At 43.2% G+C, this 17479-nt stretch overlaps 2 protein-coding genes across 2 annotated transcripts in view; one reads left to right on the forward strand and one right to left on the reverse strand.

Annotated features, from left to right (window-relative positions):
• The window catches only part of DOK5 (docking protein 5), a 42660-nt gene extending 28080 nt beyond the window's left edge, over nucleotides 1–14580 (reverse strand). Inside the window, exon 1 of the mRNA XM_050714071.1 lies at nucleotides 14515–14580. Coding sequence (XP_050570028.1) covers nucleotides 14515–14580 — 66 coding nt within the window. The remainder of the gene's footprint in view (nucleotides 1–14514) is intronic.
• BCAS1 (brain enriched myelin associated protein 1) overlaps nucleotides 1–17479 on the forward strand; it is a 212120-nt gene that overhangs the window by 36911 nt on the left and 157730 nt on the right. The window lies entirely within an intron of this gene.

The raw sequence follows: 17479 nt of genomic DNA on the forward strand, positions 1-17479 counted from the left end.
ATTTCACTTTCCCAGAATACCCATTTAATGTTAGTGTGTTATGAGTAAGCTACATTGCATTATTCATTGTGATCAGGTTATAATAACTACATAAATCAAAGTTGGTTTACATCAAGCTATCTTCTCTGGGGGATGAAAGAAAATAATCTAGATTTCACCTTCCCTCGAGAAACACATTTATAGAGACAGACCTCACTCCTCCTTCATACTCAGTATACATCTCCAGAAACAATATTTTACAGTAAGAATTCATCCACAGTTGCTAATAGGGAATGAAATAGCAGTATTGTCCCTGTGCCTGTTCAGAATGTACAATATTGCTCAGTATTGCAAAGCTTTTTCCATGAAGTTACAAAATCCAACTTTGGCACTGGGCAGAACTGGCTATAAGACATGCACAAAAAATACATCACAGAACTTTGAGTCTATACACCTTGTTTTACACTCAAACATACTAATGCAAGGCACAGAGAATACCAACTGCTCTAAAATAAGACATTTTAATCAGTCTTTCCTCTTCAAAAACTCTTCTCTTCTTAGCCCCCTCCCAACCAACTGGAATTGCATCAACCAGAAGTCAGATTTTTGTTAATGATTCAGGCTCAGAACTCAAAGCCATTCCTCTAGCCTTAGTTTAAAACACTGAACAGCTGGATTTGAGCCTGCAGATGCATTCCCACTTGGCACACTAGTTAGAAGGTAACCTTGTTCTACAGAAAAATATTTTTGGTCCTTCATGACTACAGAGGATTCATTCCACATGCAAGATTTGCTTACTGCCAAATATCCTCAGTAACCAAAATGCTGTGTGTTGTGATCTAGGGTTCATTGTCTGAGTCACAGCAGGGTGGTGAGAGGTGCAATCTAAGCACAGACAGTAAAATGACTTGCTTAAGATTACTTAACAACTTAGTAAAGGAGCTAGAAAAGGAGCCTTTGTTTTATCTTATGTCTGTACCATGCTCTGTGACAGTAGTTGTTGACAGGGAAGCATGAGCAGAATTTTACAGGTTTTGTTTACAACTGGTATATATTAGTCATTGGTTCATACAAAGGCAGAAACGCTCAACAAAAGTCTTGCCCCTGCTGGCACAGGTCACCTCTGGCAGATTTCAAGATGGGATGTGCTCATTTGAGGATGAGAGGTGATTTCCCAGTACATTCTAGCTGGGTAAGAGATTTATTTGTTTAAAGAAAGGGTCCCCAGGAGCATATGAGAACCCTTTCCAGCAAATCACTGCTAATGTCAATACAGTAGTTTAGAAGCAACATCCCCTCTTCAAATTGTTGATGTACTCTGGACACAGAAGGTCCAGAGTTCAGAGGTATTTTAATTACAAAACCTGGCCAGATGCTGAAGCACATTCAGTGCTCTCTGCCATACATCTTTGAGGGCTTTGGAAGGGTACCATGGGTTTAGCCCAGCCTGGGCAAAGAAGCCACCAGACTCAGGGGAAGACCTAAAAGACCATTCTGGACCTCAAGGGGTGGGCAAAGGGCTCAGAGAAAGCAGGACACTTGTAGCAGAACAGTGGTATCTGCCACGATGTAAAATGACTATTAAGATGACAGGACTGGGGTTTAGGACTTGCCCACCCACAATGGTATCCTAAGTGTTCTGCAAAGGAATATTTTCTTTCTCATCTCAGAGCAAGGTGGCTTGAATCTGCAGAAGGAATAAGTAGCAATGCTGCTTGATATGATGGAGGGCAATATAGAAGTTGATTGCATTTTTTTAATTTCTCTAATGACTATCTAGAGTTTCATAGCCTGAAAGATACTAAAAGCAAGACTTGAACTTCCAGTTTACCTTCCCTGCAAAAGTCCTACGCTGGATACAGTATCTTTAGAAAGAGAACATTACCTAAAATATCCTCCCACTTTCAGGCCTTCCTTTAATGACTTACACCTTTCACAGTATAGTGGTTTGGGTTTTTGTTTAGAATCTCTCCCCACCCAGACCCCAATACACCAAAAAGGGATAGTTTTGTACTGTGTTAGGTCATTAGAGGAGAGTGCCTCCAAGCACCAAGAAGTATTTACAGTAGAAGCCCTCTCTTGCTAGTGATAGCTTAAAAAAAAAAGTCTGACTGGAGCTAAGCATCTGATCTAGTTCCTTAAACACCTGCTAATCTTTATACACGGACACAGTTAATTCTAGGCATGAAACTGGATAGGTGAAAAAAAACAGCCCAGGACTCGTAACTACTAAAAGGAAGAAAAAATAGTAACGGCTTCAACGGAACCTGCACACTGACTCTGTGCAGCCAGCTCTGGCAGGCTGAGCACTGCAGAGCACAATTGGATGTGCTGCCCTACTGGGTCAGGCCATTAGTGCTGTCCAGCAAATTAACACCATTTAGTACTGTATTAGAATTAGGTAACTGATTAGTAACTTGAAATGACTGCATTGAATTATGGTTTGGGATTTTTTTTGTTGCTATCTGACTTGGTTACTTTAATCACATGGCATACAGGGAAAAACAGCATCGATATAGCTCATTAACAGTTCATGAGGCTCACTAATTAGTACACCAGATGAAAAGAGGCTGCAGAGAACGCACATGCTAACCCTTAGTAACAGCCACTCACAGCTGTAACAAGAACACACGCTCGCCTGTTAAAGCAGTGGTAGGGGGATATGCTCTCCTAAACTCTGCTGTCCAGAAGGCCCAGATGGGACTTGCTCCATGTTTGGAGATGAACTGTACTTGCTCACAAACCCCCAGCTTCAGCCTCCCGTATCACACAGTCTTATAGGACTTGTATTTCACAGATGGACTTGCAGTTTTAAGACTGCACAAAAGAAAGAAGAAAGGCATAAAGCGCACACAGATCCAGCCTTTATCTCAGGAGAATGTTCTTCAGCAGTGAGCTGCCAGCATCCCAAAGCCAGACATGGGAGAAGGGCTTTAATTTCTCAGTCTTCAGTGACTGACTTGAGCAATTCAGCTGTACCTGTTGCCACCTGCCCACCTGTTAAATGGAGTTAACGATGCTTGCTAAGTGCTGCTTGGAGAGCCACAGATGACAAATGTCCTGCAAGCCCATTTCTGGCCTGCTGTCATTCTTTGCCATTCACTAATTAATTTAACTGCAAGCTTTGGAAAGCATCACAGGTTTGCTTCAACAAATGTAGTTTGCATTACCTCCCATCCCCATATACATCCTCCACACATCTCACCAACAACTACAGATATCCATCAGTCCATCACACTGTCCCAACACGAGATAAAGTTATCTTGTTCATTCCGCATTTTTCTTTCACTCCTGACATCAAAATTATGCAGTGTACCACTGGTCATTCCCCCAACCTCTCTGGAGGTTGGATCAGTTTAAAAATCAAAGTGAATTTACATGAAAGAACAAATAACACTCCCTAGTGAGCCACTGCAGCTGGGCTTCACCAAAACATAGTGCTACATTAGAATTGACAGAATTACAGCCCATTAAATCATAGTAACAAGCACTTCACCGTTGCCTTACAAGATTGCAGCAAAAAATTCAAGTAATTTGGCCTAGACTGCTAGACGGACTGATGCTCTGCTCAAAGCTGCTGCAGGGGAGAGCCCACAGCAGTCAAAACATATTTCCCTTTTCAAGCACTTTAGTGAACTGACTTCAGAGCGATAACCTTAAATGTATTCGGAATTACTGAAGGCATGTGCACAAAAGGATCTAAGTCATAGCAGAGTGCCGCCCAAGGGCCTAAGATAAGTAAATGGACTCTATCCTTCATATAATCTGATGATCCTCCACGTAAAAGCTCAGTTGCCCTGCCAGAACTTTTAACGCTATGACTAGATAAAAAAATGTCACCCATTTGTCCCAAAAGTGTCTCCTCTCAAACATCTTGCTTCTCTCCAGAGGAGTCAGCTTTCAGACAGTATATGCTGGAACTTCCACATGTGCTTTTCTCACTGTTATAAAAACAAAAGTCAGACTACTTTCTAGTAAAAGCATAACTGAGGCCAGCTGTTTTTTTGTTAGTTCAATCTTACTTCCAAACAAACATTAAAAGCAGGATTGCAGAACCAGTATTTCCCTGGTACATTTCAACTTCCCTCTCGTTCTTGCAGTCCTCTTGCATTTGCCCAGGCAAATCTACACATCAGCTCAGAGACACCCAACTTCTAGTCATTTCTCATGGCCCACCTGTGTAGTGCTAATTAAGGAAAGAACTCAAGAGTTCATTCACATTTAGGCAGACTTCCTCCTCATGAAAGTATGGCTGCTGCCTAGAAAGCATCTAGGAAAACATAGCAGGATACTGTCCTAATATGCACTGCTTCATTTAACAGAGAACAGCCACTTGTATTTTACCATAAGCGCTGTGCCAAGAGTACGCCGCTCACTAGTATGCAGTTAATTCAGTGCAATCAGCTATCATCCATCCTCAGTGGTGTACAGCCATTAGTGAGAGCATTAAGACTAATTTCCCTTTGCTGACCATGGGGCATTGATAGTTCCCCAGATAAACATTACTCAGTAAGAAAAGGAACAACTTTATCTTCTACATTAACATTACTGGGGAGAAATACCACTGAATTTACAGTATCGATATTTTGAATTGAAATGTTATTTTCAGTAAAGGGAAAAAAAAACCACTTCGTTCTAATAGCTTGAACTTTCACTGGTATTTCTGACAGCACTTGATGAAGTCAGACAAGAAGGTAATAGGAGCAGTCCATCAACTTCAATGGTATACCTAAAACTACAGAAACTTCAAATTAAGATGTCAGTCCCAGGTGCAGACCCTACATCTGTTACTTTCTTTCAAGTGTCTCCACAAACACTGCAAAATGTTAATTTATCGCTGATGCAGCTTCAGAGTAATGCACATACACACAGCAGGAGAATTATCTTCACATTGAAACTGATTCATGATGAAACAGCATCAAAATCAGGAACGACTAGAACTTCACTTGTTTGTAACTGGGTTTTTCTTTCCCTGGGTTTGCGGTCATTCTTGGCATACCTTTTCACATGCCTAGCAGCAGTCACCTCCCGGAAACTTACAGACCTCTCTCTGTCTGACAATGAAAGAGCAAATATGAATGAAGAACTGGAAACCACAACTGGCAGAAGATGGGGGCATTGTTCAAGATAAAGGCAGAAGAACAAATGTGCTCTGGACAGGTTTGCATTAGACTTGTTAAAGTGAAAACTTCATAACAAGGTGGCAAGTGGGTAAGAACAGTTTGTTTACTAATTACCACAGTTTATGGAAAAAGGTAAACTTGGAGTCTCAGAGTTTTGCTTAAAAAATGCTAAGCCCATCTTCCAAAGAGAGACATGAATAGTTATTTAGTGGAAAACATATGCTGGAAAGCACAATAAAAGCTGTTTCTACTCCTAAAACGGGCCACCACCAAAACCGGAGTTTCCGACTCCAAATCATGATCTGCACAGTCTCCCACCTTGTCTTTCAGAGAAACACTGGAGAAGTTCTTAGGCCTGGTTTCTGCTTTTTGTTTGTTTTGTTGGGGAGATGACAGGACACTGTGCAAGGTGAGGAGCAGCTGCTGAATAATGAGCTCTCTGCAACACAACTTGGCTTTGAGGATCTTTGCTTCAGCTCCAGAGGTAACCCCTATCACGACAGTGACTGCCTTGGCTTCAAGTCACATTAACTTTGTGCCAGAGGAAATCCAAACGGGACTTGCTTTTGGGTTGACAGACCTAATGCCAGCAGCCAGACAGAGCTGCATTTGGCCTGCTGATACTCCTCCCTGCCTAGCCCGGGGCAGAGGCTCACACTTTCTAAGCAATGTCCTGGATCCTATCCCTGCCACCACCACCAAGTTCCAAGCAGCAAGAAATTTTAATATCCGCGAATATGTTCCAACACCTTATTTAACAGTTTTCTAAAAATACAAATCCAACAGGCTTAATATCTTGCAGGTTGAAGTTGGTACATATGAAATCTGTTCAATTTTTCTCTCTTGATACTTCCAGACTGAAAGGAGCCAAATAGGGAAATGCTAGAGTTTGATTACTAAAGCTGCTTCAAGCGTAGATAGATATAGGCAGACAACTTTTCCTTCTCCTGCCTCCTGCAACTCTTACATCATTCTTGTTTCCAGTTTTCACAGCTCTTACTCTAAAATCCTCGTGCTAACTCTCTGGCATGCTTATTCAAGCGCCACTCTCTTTAACCATATGGTTCTAGTCCTGCAGATTGTCTCTCTCCCACCTTACCTCTCCTCCTACAGGGTTTCACAGAAACATTGCTATGCAAAACTTGTAAATGTATATGTCATTTTACATGTTCAATACCAATCTTCTCAATGAAGTTTCTACAGAAGTCAGTTTTATTAAAATCAAGAACAGAAAACACTGAAAATTCCCTCTATTTTCAGTTTCTCATAATTTTATATACAAATGAAACTTTGGGCTAAGAAATTTAAAATGGTCAAGTGTACAAGTCCAAAACTTTTGCATAAAGTTTTCCCAAACTTCTAAGTAGGAAACAGGAGTTCTCCCATCCAGTCTTAAAGCAAATGTATGCATCAGTGCCATGCTTCCTGAGGAACAGTCTGCAGTCTGTTAGGCTGTTCTTTTGTTGTGCTCTCCTTAAATCTAGCACATGGCCACCTTCCAACACGTAAGTTCTCAGGCAATACTCAAATACAGAAGAGATTAAAGTTCTCCTGACTTTTTTTTCTGATTTTTAAATATCAAAAAAGTATTTAATATTACAAATAAAGCATTAATCAAGGCAAGCGACCCAGAAACCTAAAAACTAATTGAGTTTTTAAATCAGTCTAGAAATATCTAAGTACATCTCATGTTATTCCATTTACATGCTTCCTAGAAACCAGCGCCTAGTTACAAAGCTGTGAAGAAGTTGGCTCCCTTCTTTGCCCTCCTAAAGGCTGAACTATTACAAGTTCCTATTCTGGGGTCGGCCAGGAGAGCCCTAGTTCTGCACCGGAGGACACCACTTATATCACATTCCTTCACACTGATGCGATTAGAGTTTTTGGGCTAGTCAGAGCCATCAAAGAGGTGACACAGATCTCATTTCTGTCCGTAACATGGTTAATACTAAAGATGGAACAAGTCTACTCTTGTAGTTCCAGTAGTCACACCTTTCATAAAAGCCTCAGTTACAGTTACCCACTAAGTTTTACTTCCCCGATTTCTCTATAATTAGGACTTAACCCAATTTGGTTAAGATCAGTGTTAAACAGTGTTCTGAACAACAGCACCGACACAAACATTTTCTCCTATGTTAACATGACCCTTGCAGTGGTGAAACCAATGCCATCAGCAGAGTTGCTTTCAGAAGCACAACTTCTGTTTTTTCCTTCTTCCCTGCATTCCTAAAAGCTGGGTCCTACTTGGCAGCCACGTTTCCAGTAAGATTCAGCACTTGCCCAAGGCCACCCTCACTTAATGACGCCCAGGTTGATTTGGAGTGGTGCAAGATCACCTTGGATAGGCGAGAGTAAGGACACTGAGGAGGAAAGGCTGAATGCACCCCAGCGGTCCTCCCCTCAGCACAGCCAGGAGAGCGGTTGGAAGGAAAAAGTCTGGACTAAGCTTGTCATTTTTAGCTCTTTGAACAACCTTACTGATGAGGTATAGGCACAAGTTCTTCCATCTTTAACAAAAGTGGTGAAAGCCATTGTTTAAAACTCCATGCTATGCGTTTGTTCCCACCGGATCAAGCCCCAAAGGACAGCAAGAGAAAACCTCCGGGCAGGACCACAGGAACGCGCCAGATGCTGGACAAGCCATGCTTGCCGTGACTGAAACTGTAGGAGACACTGGCTGATCCCAGTGTCCTCAGGAACCTTCCATGGACAAACACAAGTGCTGTCAGAATTGCACTTTTGGACTGCCTCTGCTGAAATCCAGCTAACCCTGGCACGGGGTCCTCAGATCTTTTCCTTGGACCTGGCCCAGATTTCCATGGAGGACCCACTCTAATAGACAGTGGAAGCTGATCATTCCTTGCATAACAAGGAGGTGCCTCCAACAGATGGGGTTACACACAACCCCAAGAGCAGGCTGCGGATTTAATTAGAAGTGTTGTTAAACAGATATGACTGCAAGAACAGCTCCGTGCCTCGCCTGGTAAGCGCAAAGTGGAGGACACCTCATGAGGCAGGTTTCTGCAAAAATCTGTTAGCAGCATCTCCTTTGCCAGACAGAGGTACAAGAAACAGATTGTTGGGTAAAAAAATTCCACTTCACTACTCACTTCCTCTCCAGGAGCTTTATTCTCCGACAGATACAGGAAGTCTCTGCAGAGACCTGCATTTTTTAGGAACAGATACTTAGCTGTTCACACAGCTCCATTAAAGTCAATGGATCCTCCCAAATGAGTGTTCTTAATAGCCTGTAATAATTTGATAGCAATACAAACTGGAGAGCAGACTCCCAGACCTCCATATGCAGGAAATACCTCCACAAAATCATGGCAATCATAAAACAAATCAGACTGCCTGCTAATAATGCCCCATTTTGAAAGTTCTACGCATTATTGTTAGCGTGCAGATTGTTTTTCTGGGTTGTAAACATCCAACGTAGCTAGTTAGCAATAGCATATGTTCCAGAAAGATAAATACTTTGTAAGGCTTTTCTAGCAAACAATAAATTGACATGGCTGTTTTAAATACTTCTCTCATGCAGAAGCAGTAATCTACATATATTATTCAGCAGCATATGCTGTCCTAGACTACCCTAATTTTAATAGCCCTGCTTTTTATGAAGGGAAAAAACTTCAGCCTCTTTTAGAATACAGGTCATCTCAATGTTCAGATACAAATTATGTCAGTCTTTCCTATTGTGCTTTTAGATACACACGATCTTTAGTGTTTTCTGGAATCTGTGAGCTAAAGTTGTAATAAAATAAAAAATAATAAACACGCACCGCTCCAATTCTTGCATCTTCACCACAAAATTAAGAGACAGACAACCTAAAAAACGTTGCCTGTAGCCAAGGAACATATGTAGTTTCAACGTTAAAGAGAAGCTTGCTGGTGCAAAACATACCACACCTGTTATACTTCTTTTTCTTTATAATGAAAAATAAACACAAGTATGCACCCAACTGCACATTCAAGTTTTTATCTGTAATTCACTACTTATTTCAAACTGGATAAATATTGGCTTAGGGTACAGAACTCATAAAAAGTCTTCCAGAATAAAGACATTTTGAGAGCTTTATTAGGAAGACCAATAGGAATTGCGAAAGGGAAGTTTGTGACAGAAAGATGAGCACGAGAGCACAAACTACTGTAGATGGCACCACATCTTTCTTTAAGTCTTAAAAACTTAAGGCATACTGCCTATCCTTGCTGGATTTTTCCTGGAAGACTGTTCAGCTCTGCATATTGCCTAGGTAGAGCTCTGAACAGCCTTGTACCACAGCAGATCAAGCACCACAGTACACAGAATGTAGTTCACATTTTGATATACCTGTTCTATTAACAAGTTTAAAAGTGATGCTAACAGATAAAGAGGGATACAATGAAAATACTTGCACAGAAGTCAGATGTGTTCATAGCAGACAAAACTTGGGAGAAGAAGTATAGTCCTACTTGTATCAACTCAAGGTCCACATTCTACTCAGAAAGGCATGCTGCCCTCCTAGAAGGCAACAGCTCAAGCCGTGGCAGCAAAAACCCAGGGAGAAGGGGCTCAGTTTCGAAGAAAGCCATAGGGGAGAAAAGGTTTTCAGAAACCAATGCTTTCCAATCGAGAGTTGTGCAGAGCTAAGCCAGACTTCACGAGGCTTTGTGTAGCTCTGGCTGTGTGCAACTCCTTACCATAGACAATTCTGCACACCACCAGCACATCTCAGCTGGTTCTTTGAGATACTTTTGTTTGATCAGCACTATCTTGCTTTTAGCTGCAGACAGCTCAAGGCAGTTGCTGTTCATCGAAGAGATTGTTTCCCTCTGATGCCAACAGTACTTCATCACTTAATGCAACAAGATACTCCAAGAGTGTTACTGGCATACCAAGGAGGGGGGCTGACAGCTAACCCCTTGGCATCTTGCTCCAGAAGTCCCCCATACATCAAGAGGCTGGGACAGGGTTGGGTCTTCCATGGGGAACAGCCTCACCTCCAAAACTTCCCAGTGCTGTTACATGCCACAAGCACTTCTGATGCTGATGCCTATACCCTAAGGGGCAGGCTTCAGGGACACCACCTGCCGCCATTTTGAGCCTCCAGCACATACTTCTGCCTGCACCTTGATGCTGGCACCAGAGAATACCCTTAGAGCAGCTTCTGTGCTCTGTAATCCTTGAACAAATTGAAATGTTGCTTCCAGCATCCCCAAGTTTAGGTGTGGATACAGGAAGGGTAAATAAGCTGTAAAAACAAGGAGCTCAATAAAAGTGTTAGGCCACAACCAACATGTGCTGCCAGGAGCCTCCCACCCATGGGGAGAGGTGGGCTGGCTGCTGCTCTAGTAAAGTATCAAGTGCCCCTCTCCTTTTAATGCTCTTCAGGCAAGTTTTCATCCCATGAGGGAAAATAAAAAAAACACACACACACCCTTCCCAGTGTGATATATTAAACTGCTTTATTGTGCTCTTCATAGAAGCAGGATTCTGGCCTCTGGGGGCGGGAAAGGCCACATCAGAGGCTGAAGCCAGAGTTAACATTGGACCCGCAAACAGCAACAGCTACAAGTCAGGCTCACCAGCCTAACAAAGGTTCTTGATTTCAAAGATTCGTTCCTGTTCTGATTCTTAATTGTTCAATGAACACTCAGTTGACCCAGTTCAGCCAAAAGTGAAGCCTGAGTGTGTTCACAAGCACTGCACGTTCACCTGTCCTTAAGGCGAGAACACAGGGACTGGCCTTTTCATGACAGAGGAAACACTCCTGTAACATAATCACCCCTCAAAAAGGTCACATCTCTATCACAGAACAAGACCTTACTTGACATTCACAATGGCAAAAGAAAAAAAAAAAAAACTTTTCAGGCTCAGAAGCCATAAAACAACCCTGGTGTTTCATGTAAGTAGACACAGAGCAGTTAATCAGTTGAAGGGTGATGGCAAGCAAAAGCCCTCCATGCAACGGTGTCTCCTCTCCCAAAACATACGTCCATTGGTCATCGATGGAAGTGCTGCTCACAGAACAAAGCTGATTTGTTTTGTTTTAAGGAACTCTGTAAGGTCGCACATTTGCACTGTCAGCAGTTTTCTGGAACACAATCTCCGCCGTGTCAGCGCTAATAACAAAACAGGGCCAGATCATTGGCTGAGGGAATTATTTTTCTCCCTATAAGGATGGAAAGAATTGGGAAGAGTGCTCTTTCTCACGAATATATTTGGCTCTGCAGAAGACACATGTGATACAAATGTTGCTATGGAAACTATCCTATTAAATAATATTAAATAGAATTTACATATTTAAAGTGCACATAAACAGTTCAGGTACAAAACGAATTAGCCTACATTTGATCTTGAAATTACAAAGTGAGGCCTCTCAGAATTGAGATTTTTCTTTCAAAAGAGGTTCGATTTTGAGCAAGCTGCTTTTCTGCACCCCTTTCTTTCCAAATCTAGCACTTGCACCCCAGTTATTCAGAAAAATCATTTCTTGAGATAATTTGTAGATACAAGTGCTGCACCTAGTTCCCTTGGTGATGGAATTACCATAGCGTTACAGAGAAAAACCCAGGAGCTGAATTCAGTTTGAAAAAACAAAGCCCTCATTACAGCTGTGCCACCATAATATTGAAATGTATTTAAATAACTCCCACTGACACCTCCCCACGCAGCACCAGATCTCTTCTCTGTAGGCAGGAGCCCTGCTCCGGGCTGGAGCAGGCTTCGCCTTCTTAATGCTTTCAGGGCATGGGGAAGTTCTTTGAAAGTTTCCAGCTTATTGTATTAAGGCTTCTAAGGTTTACGCTATTTTTTGTTTCCTACCTCCAACCCCTGGTTGTCCAACAGCCCTCCCCAGCTACCCCCACCCAAGAAAAAACAAACCCACAAGCTGCTTACACAGTTCTATCTCCTCTGAAGGAGCCAAGCTCCCATTTGCCACTGAGTAATATTGAATTCAAGCCTTTCTAACTTCAGGTGGCAGACCCAGGTGCTCAGTCAGCTTCAGCATCAGCTGTGCACATCCACACCTGATCAAGGAGGAAACCACCACAGAGCAAGGAGACAGTTCAGCTGGGGCTGTGTACTAAGAAGTGGGCACCAACAGTTGCACCACTGCTGCACGCAAACAAGCCTGTCCTTCCTTTAAGGAACTCAGGATAATCATAATCAGCCCAGGTATCCACTTCCACTGGGATGTTGTAAATAAGGACACCGGTCTCCTAAGCAGCTTATAGACAACGCAAGTTGCAGAAAGAAGCCTGCAGCTATAGTTCAACTGTCTATTCATAGTAGAGGCGCAATAGCCTAAACTGAAAACCAGAAGGAGAGAAAGGCATGACCGTTAATTAAACTACCGATTCCCAAACAAGCAGAGCATCAGGATTCGAGTAGGTCACCTCATGCTTGTCACCAAATCTAATGCAGTGACAGCCAGATAACAGCAGCCACAGCTTCCCTCCTCACCGCTTCCACACTGCTGAAAAGTCTAGGGGACAGTACGCCCAGAGCTCAGGGCAGCCAAGGAAAATGAACTCTGGGCTCTTCATTTGAAGAAATCTATATCCGTGTCTACTCTCCGGGTCTTTCCTGAGACTTGACAAAAACATTTGCCATCACCCCTACCACCTTTTCAACACTTTCCAGCCATTGATACAACACAAGCCATTGGAACAAGAAGAAATTCGATCAAATAAAGCAGATGTCTTTTCAAAGAAAAGAGTTAACATTAGTTTCATTTTCATAGACTCCATGCCTTTTTGCCTCCCCACACGCACCCCCCCACCTTTTTTTTTTTTTTTTTTAAACTTTAAAATGACAAACTTGCCTCTGCTAAGAGGATATCGAACATCATCTTCTCAACACCACCACCCCCCAGAGCATTTTGGAAAGCTTTAATAACAGAAACCAGAGGCATTAACAGAATTTACGTCCATCTCAGAATAGATGTACCTTATTCATGCACATGTTAGGTTTCACTGTCACAGTATGGAAAGATGTGCTGAAGTTTAATCTTCCTCTTTATTTATGCAGGGACAAACTGGATAACAACATACACCCAGTGCTGAAAAGATAGAATACACTAATCCTGCCAACTTTACTATGAGTTCTCTCATAACGACGTTATCTCCATCTGTCACTGAACCATGTGGTTCTTAAAGAATAAACAATGCCCATACATAAGGTACAAGAAAAGCGGCATCTTCCATTTAGCGATGCCTGCTGGAATATGTTAAAATGCTTTCTACTTTCCAAACAAGTCAGGGAGATGCAAGTTAACAGAACCATAGAGAATCCATTGAACATGGGTATAAAGAGAATGAAACTTTAATTATAACGAGCCAACAAAAACTTTCAGATGACCACACACACTATAATAAATCTTGATGTAAAACTCATGCTATGCACGATTTGGAATTATCAAATTAATCACTTCTCAGTAAGCACAAGAAATGAGTTGCTCTCCCGTTGTGCAAGGCAGATACATCGATTAAAGCATTTTATACACAAAGCCTCCCTCCTGTTTGACCCCCCCATAAGCCCTGCTGGCTCAGTGAGGGAGCTGGGAGGCATGCAGCTCGCAAGCCCCATGGCTGGAGCAGTACAGGTAGCTTGCTCAGGGGAGCAGCAGTCCTTGGACTGTTGGAGGAGACTGGGCTTTGAGAGAGCACATGCCAAAGAACCACAGGGAACTGGCCTGCTGCTGCTGCACACCTAGCAGCTGAAACTAGGAATGTGTCATGGAAGTACATGGAGAGACTTAAAATAAGTTTAGAATGAAATAAGGAGTTAAGGAGGGAATGTTTTTGTTTTTGTTTTTGTTTTTTTTGGGGGAGGGGGAGGGGGCGATTTTTCATTTTGTGAAACTTAGAAGCCCTAAAAGGTATCAACAACATCTTCTCCTGTCCCACACACGAGCTCAAACCTGTGATTTGCAGCAACCCTCCCCAGCACCCCAAGCCTCCTGCAGCCGCAGCCCTCCAGCTCCCTGCCAGGCAGAACCGCTGCCCAGCCCGAGCCCCCTGCGCCCCACTCCCCGGGGGCCCTGGCACCTCCAGCCCTCGCCTTGCCCCCGGCCACCCCCTTCCTCGCGGGGGCTCCGAGCCCTGGGCGCTGCCCCGGCCCCGGGGACATAGGCAGAGCCGGGAAAGAGGCAGCATCCCCATCTCCGAACGGGAGGGCGAGGGAAAAACAAAAGAAATAGATATACATGTGCACACACGCATGTATATGGTGCATAGATGTATGCGTTTACGGCGCCTTGATTCTTCTCTACCCTCCGCCAAGACATTATTATTTTTTTTTTGTCTCCCCTGCGGAGACACCCAGAAAGCACAGTCTGCAAAAAGAGGAGGGCAAAGGAGAGGGGGGAAAAAAAAGACCCCAAGGCAGGTGCCCCTGGGGTAAGCCCGGGAGGGGACCAGCACTCACCCCCAGCCTCCTGCTCCGGATGCGCACGTAGCCCTGCTTCACGATGTCGTTGAAATTAGAGGCCATCCTTCCCCGGGCAAGTTGGCGGCGGCTCAGGCAGCCCGCATGGCGAGCAGCAGCCTCCGCAGCCTCGCCCCGCTCCGCACCGCCCCGCGGAGCACCCCAGCCCCTACCCCGCGGCGGGCCGGGCCGGGGGAAGGGCTCCGGGAGCGCCCGCCCCGCGCCCACCCCTCGCAGCCCCCCCCCGGCCCCGAATCCAGCCCTGGGGAGCAAAGGGCTGGGGGGTGCGCCTGGTGCGGCGGGGGGGGTCCGGAGAGGGGCTCGAGGCTGCCCGCTGTGGGTGCTGGCACCCCGCGCAGCGCCCGGCCCCTAGGTGCGCTGCTGCAGGTGGGGCAGCCCGGAATAATCAGATCTGCTCATCTGGTGAAACGAAGCTGGGACCCGCGGTTTTCCCCGGGAAAGTGGGTTTCCCAGAAAGTCTTGCAGATGCCTGAAAGTCTGCCAAGTGGCTCGGCTCCAGCATCTCCTTCTAAAGACCTGTAACCCGAGCGGTTGTCCTCTGGCACGCTTCGTGTCGTGGAAATGTCACACGAGCACACGCGGCATTTTCCAGGCAAGGTGCGGTTGCAGTAATGAAAGACCTTCTTCTGGCACTGGGCCCTGGGGTTGCCTTCTGCATGCCCCAAGTTCTCCTCTTCCAAGAACAAGCAAACACTGTACGCCAGCCAAACACGAGTACGCCAGTGAGCCCAGGAGGCGGGGGCTCCAGAGACTGCTTGCTCTACATGGGTTACCTGTTAGTGGTACGCTATAAATATTACGTCCTGGAAAGAGGGACATACATCATAACATCTTTTAATAGCATTCCAAATATAAGCAGTCTGAGGATGAGATCAGCCAGAGGACTTTGACTTTGAGAATCATCCTGCCCTGGAAATTACAAACTGGGTAGCAAGAAGGAAGGCAGAGCAGAGAATCACCAAGGAGCATAAAAGCAAGAAAGCCTCACATCTGTGCCAAGCCCAAGGCAAGGTGGCAGCAATGCTTGTTTTTGTTTAGTTGTTCAATGACTACAACACTCACCTGTGATTAAAACTGGCCCCTTTCTGGTTTAGATGTGTAGTTCCTTCATTTTAGAAGCAGCCACAAACAACGCTGGTTGCTCTGCTGTGGTAACAGTGTGGTGCTTTCTGCTCTTGCTTGAAGAGGTGGTTATGCTTTGTGAGACTTTACAAACCTTTAATTGACCAGGTGGTTACAAAGGTAGAGAGCAAGACTTTCTAGCTGGAGGGCTAATTCACTTACGATGAATGAGACAAATCTGCAGTCCTTGCTTCAGAGTCTATGATATTATTTTACACTTTCCTTTTCACTAAGCTATTCTACAGAACATATAAAATAACACAGCTTCAGATAGAAACAAAAAACCTTCAACACCCTTGCACCAAATACTCCAGAAATTAGAAGATTATTCTGAGACAAGTTATTGAAGTAGGATAAAATGTACCCAAAAGAACTCAGAAGTTGCACAGGTACCTCATTGCCAAACTGCTAAGTTATATAATCTTCTTAAATATGTTGTATACAACCAAGAACACTGTTAATACCAGTTCCATAGCACCATTTGTTAGATCTCATTACTGGTTGAAAGCTAGAAGAGTTAAGACACTGAGCCTGCTTCATCTTGCATAGACGTATGAATTCAGTGCGCAAACATATTTCACAATCTCAAGTACCATAAAAACACTAATGCTGGAAGAATCAAGTATATTCTAAAAACAGAGAGCATTTATTTTGATTTCAAAGACATTTGTGGCAGGAAACAAATTACAGAGCCACTTTAGATGTTTTTTTTCAGCAAGTTTAGACTTCTTTTCTAATCCCTCCCAGTACCTATAAACATATACCGCTGATTTCATTAGCCACTAGCATATTCATGCAGGTAAACACATTCCTAAGAGCTTTACTAAGTAAAGGTTGATTTAAGCCTGTGCTTATTCTTTGATGAATTCGGATATTAGTGTCCACTTACGTTTTTACTTTGAACAATATAAATCCCTTGCACATTCTATGGTTCAAAGAAAAAAATGCATTTTAATTTCCATGTGTGCAATATGTTTCAAGAATGTGCCAGAAAACTCTATTGTTTATGTTTTCAGCCCAGTACTATCACTAGGAAAAAAAAAAATGTTTACCAGGTTTTCAATACTAATGCAAATGTGTTCTCTCACTGTTTTGACAGGAGTCCTTCTTTCCTTCCTTTCCCTAAGGGTCTATTGACCATTTGCACTCCCAGTAAGGAAATGCTGCACATGTTTATCTGTACTCAAAACTGTATAAAACCTTTTTAGTAAGCTTTCATTGAAATGCAGATTCTTTTCCTTTTAATGACAATGTTATTACTGTTATTTCTTATGAAGCTAGAATCAGGGGTCACTTTGAAGTACTAGACTGCTGCTAATAATTTCAGTAGTTTATTGTTATATCCTAATCTCATAGTAACGTGTCATTGTACAAGCTCATTTGCTTTTAAGGCTCTGAAAACAGAAATCACTGATACACATTTCAACTGAAAATGAAGGTATCCGTTTTTTTTTTCTAAATGCCATACTAACATTTCAAAAAGAATTACATTCACCTTATTATATTTGCAGCATGTCATCCCCTGTGTCCATGACATTATCTCATCACAGTCTAAAGGCAATATTTGACAAACATCTTTGACACTTACCAGGTTAAACAGTAAGGAAACTGCAGAGGACATTTTATGGAAGCAGTATTTTCTGTGAAAGCTATTTCCTTGAACAGATGGAGCTGGTACTAGTCAAGCATTGCCTGACAAAAAAACTTTCTGATTTGATCACCCTGAAATGATTTTCTGGAAATGTACAACAGGCATCAATATTTTTTTTATGAAAAGCTCCCATAACATTTTGTTTCCATAAGGTCAAGATGCCAACATTTT

This window comes from Cygnus atratus, chromosome 16, assembly GCF_013377495.2.
Source record: "Cygnus atratus isolate AKBS03 ecotype Queensland, Australia chromosome 16, CAtr_DNAZoo_HiC_assembly, whole genome shotgun sequence".
In the NCBI taxonomy this organism is placed as follows: Eukaryota; Metazoa; Chordata; class Aves; order Anseriformes; family Anatidae; genus Cygnus; species Cygnus atratus.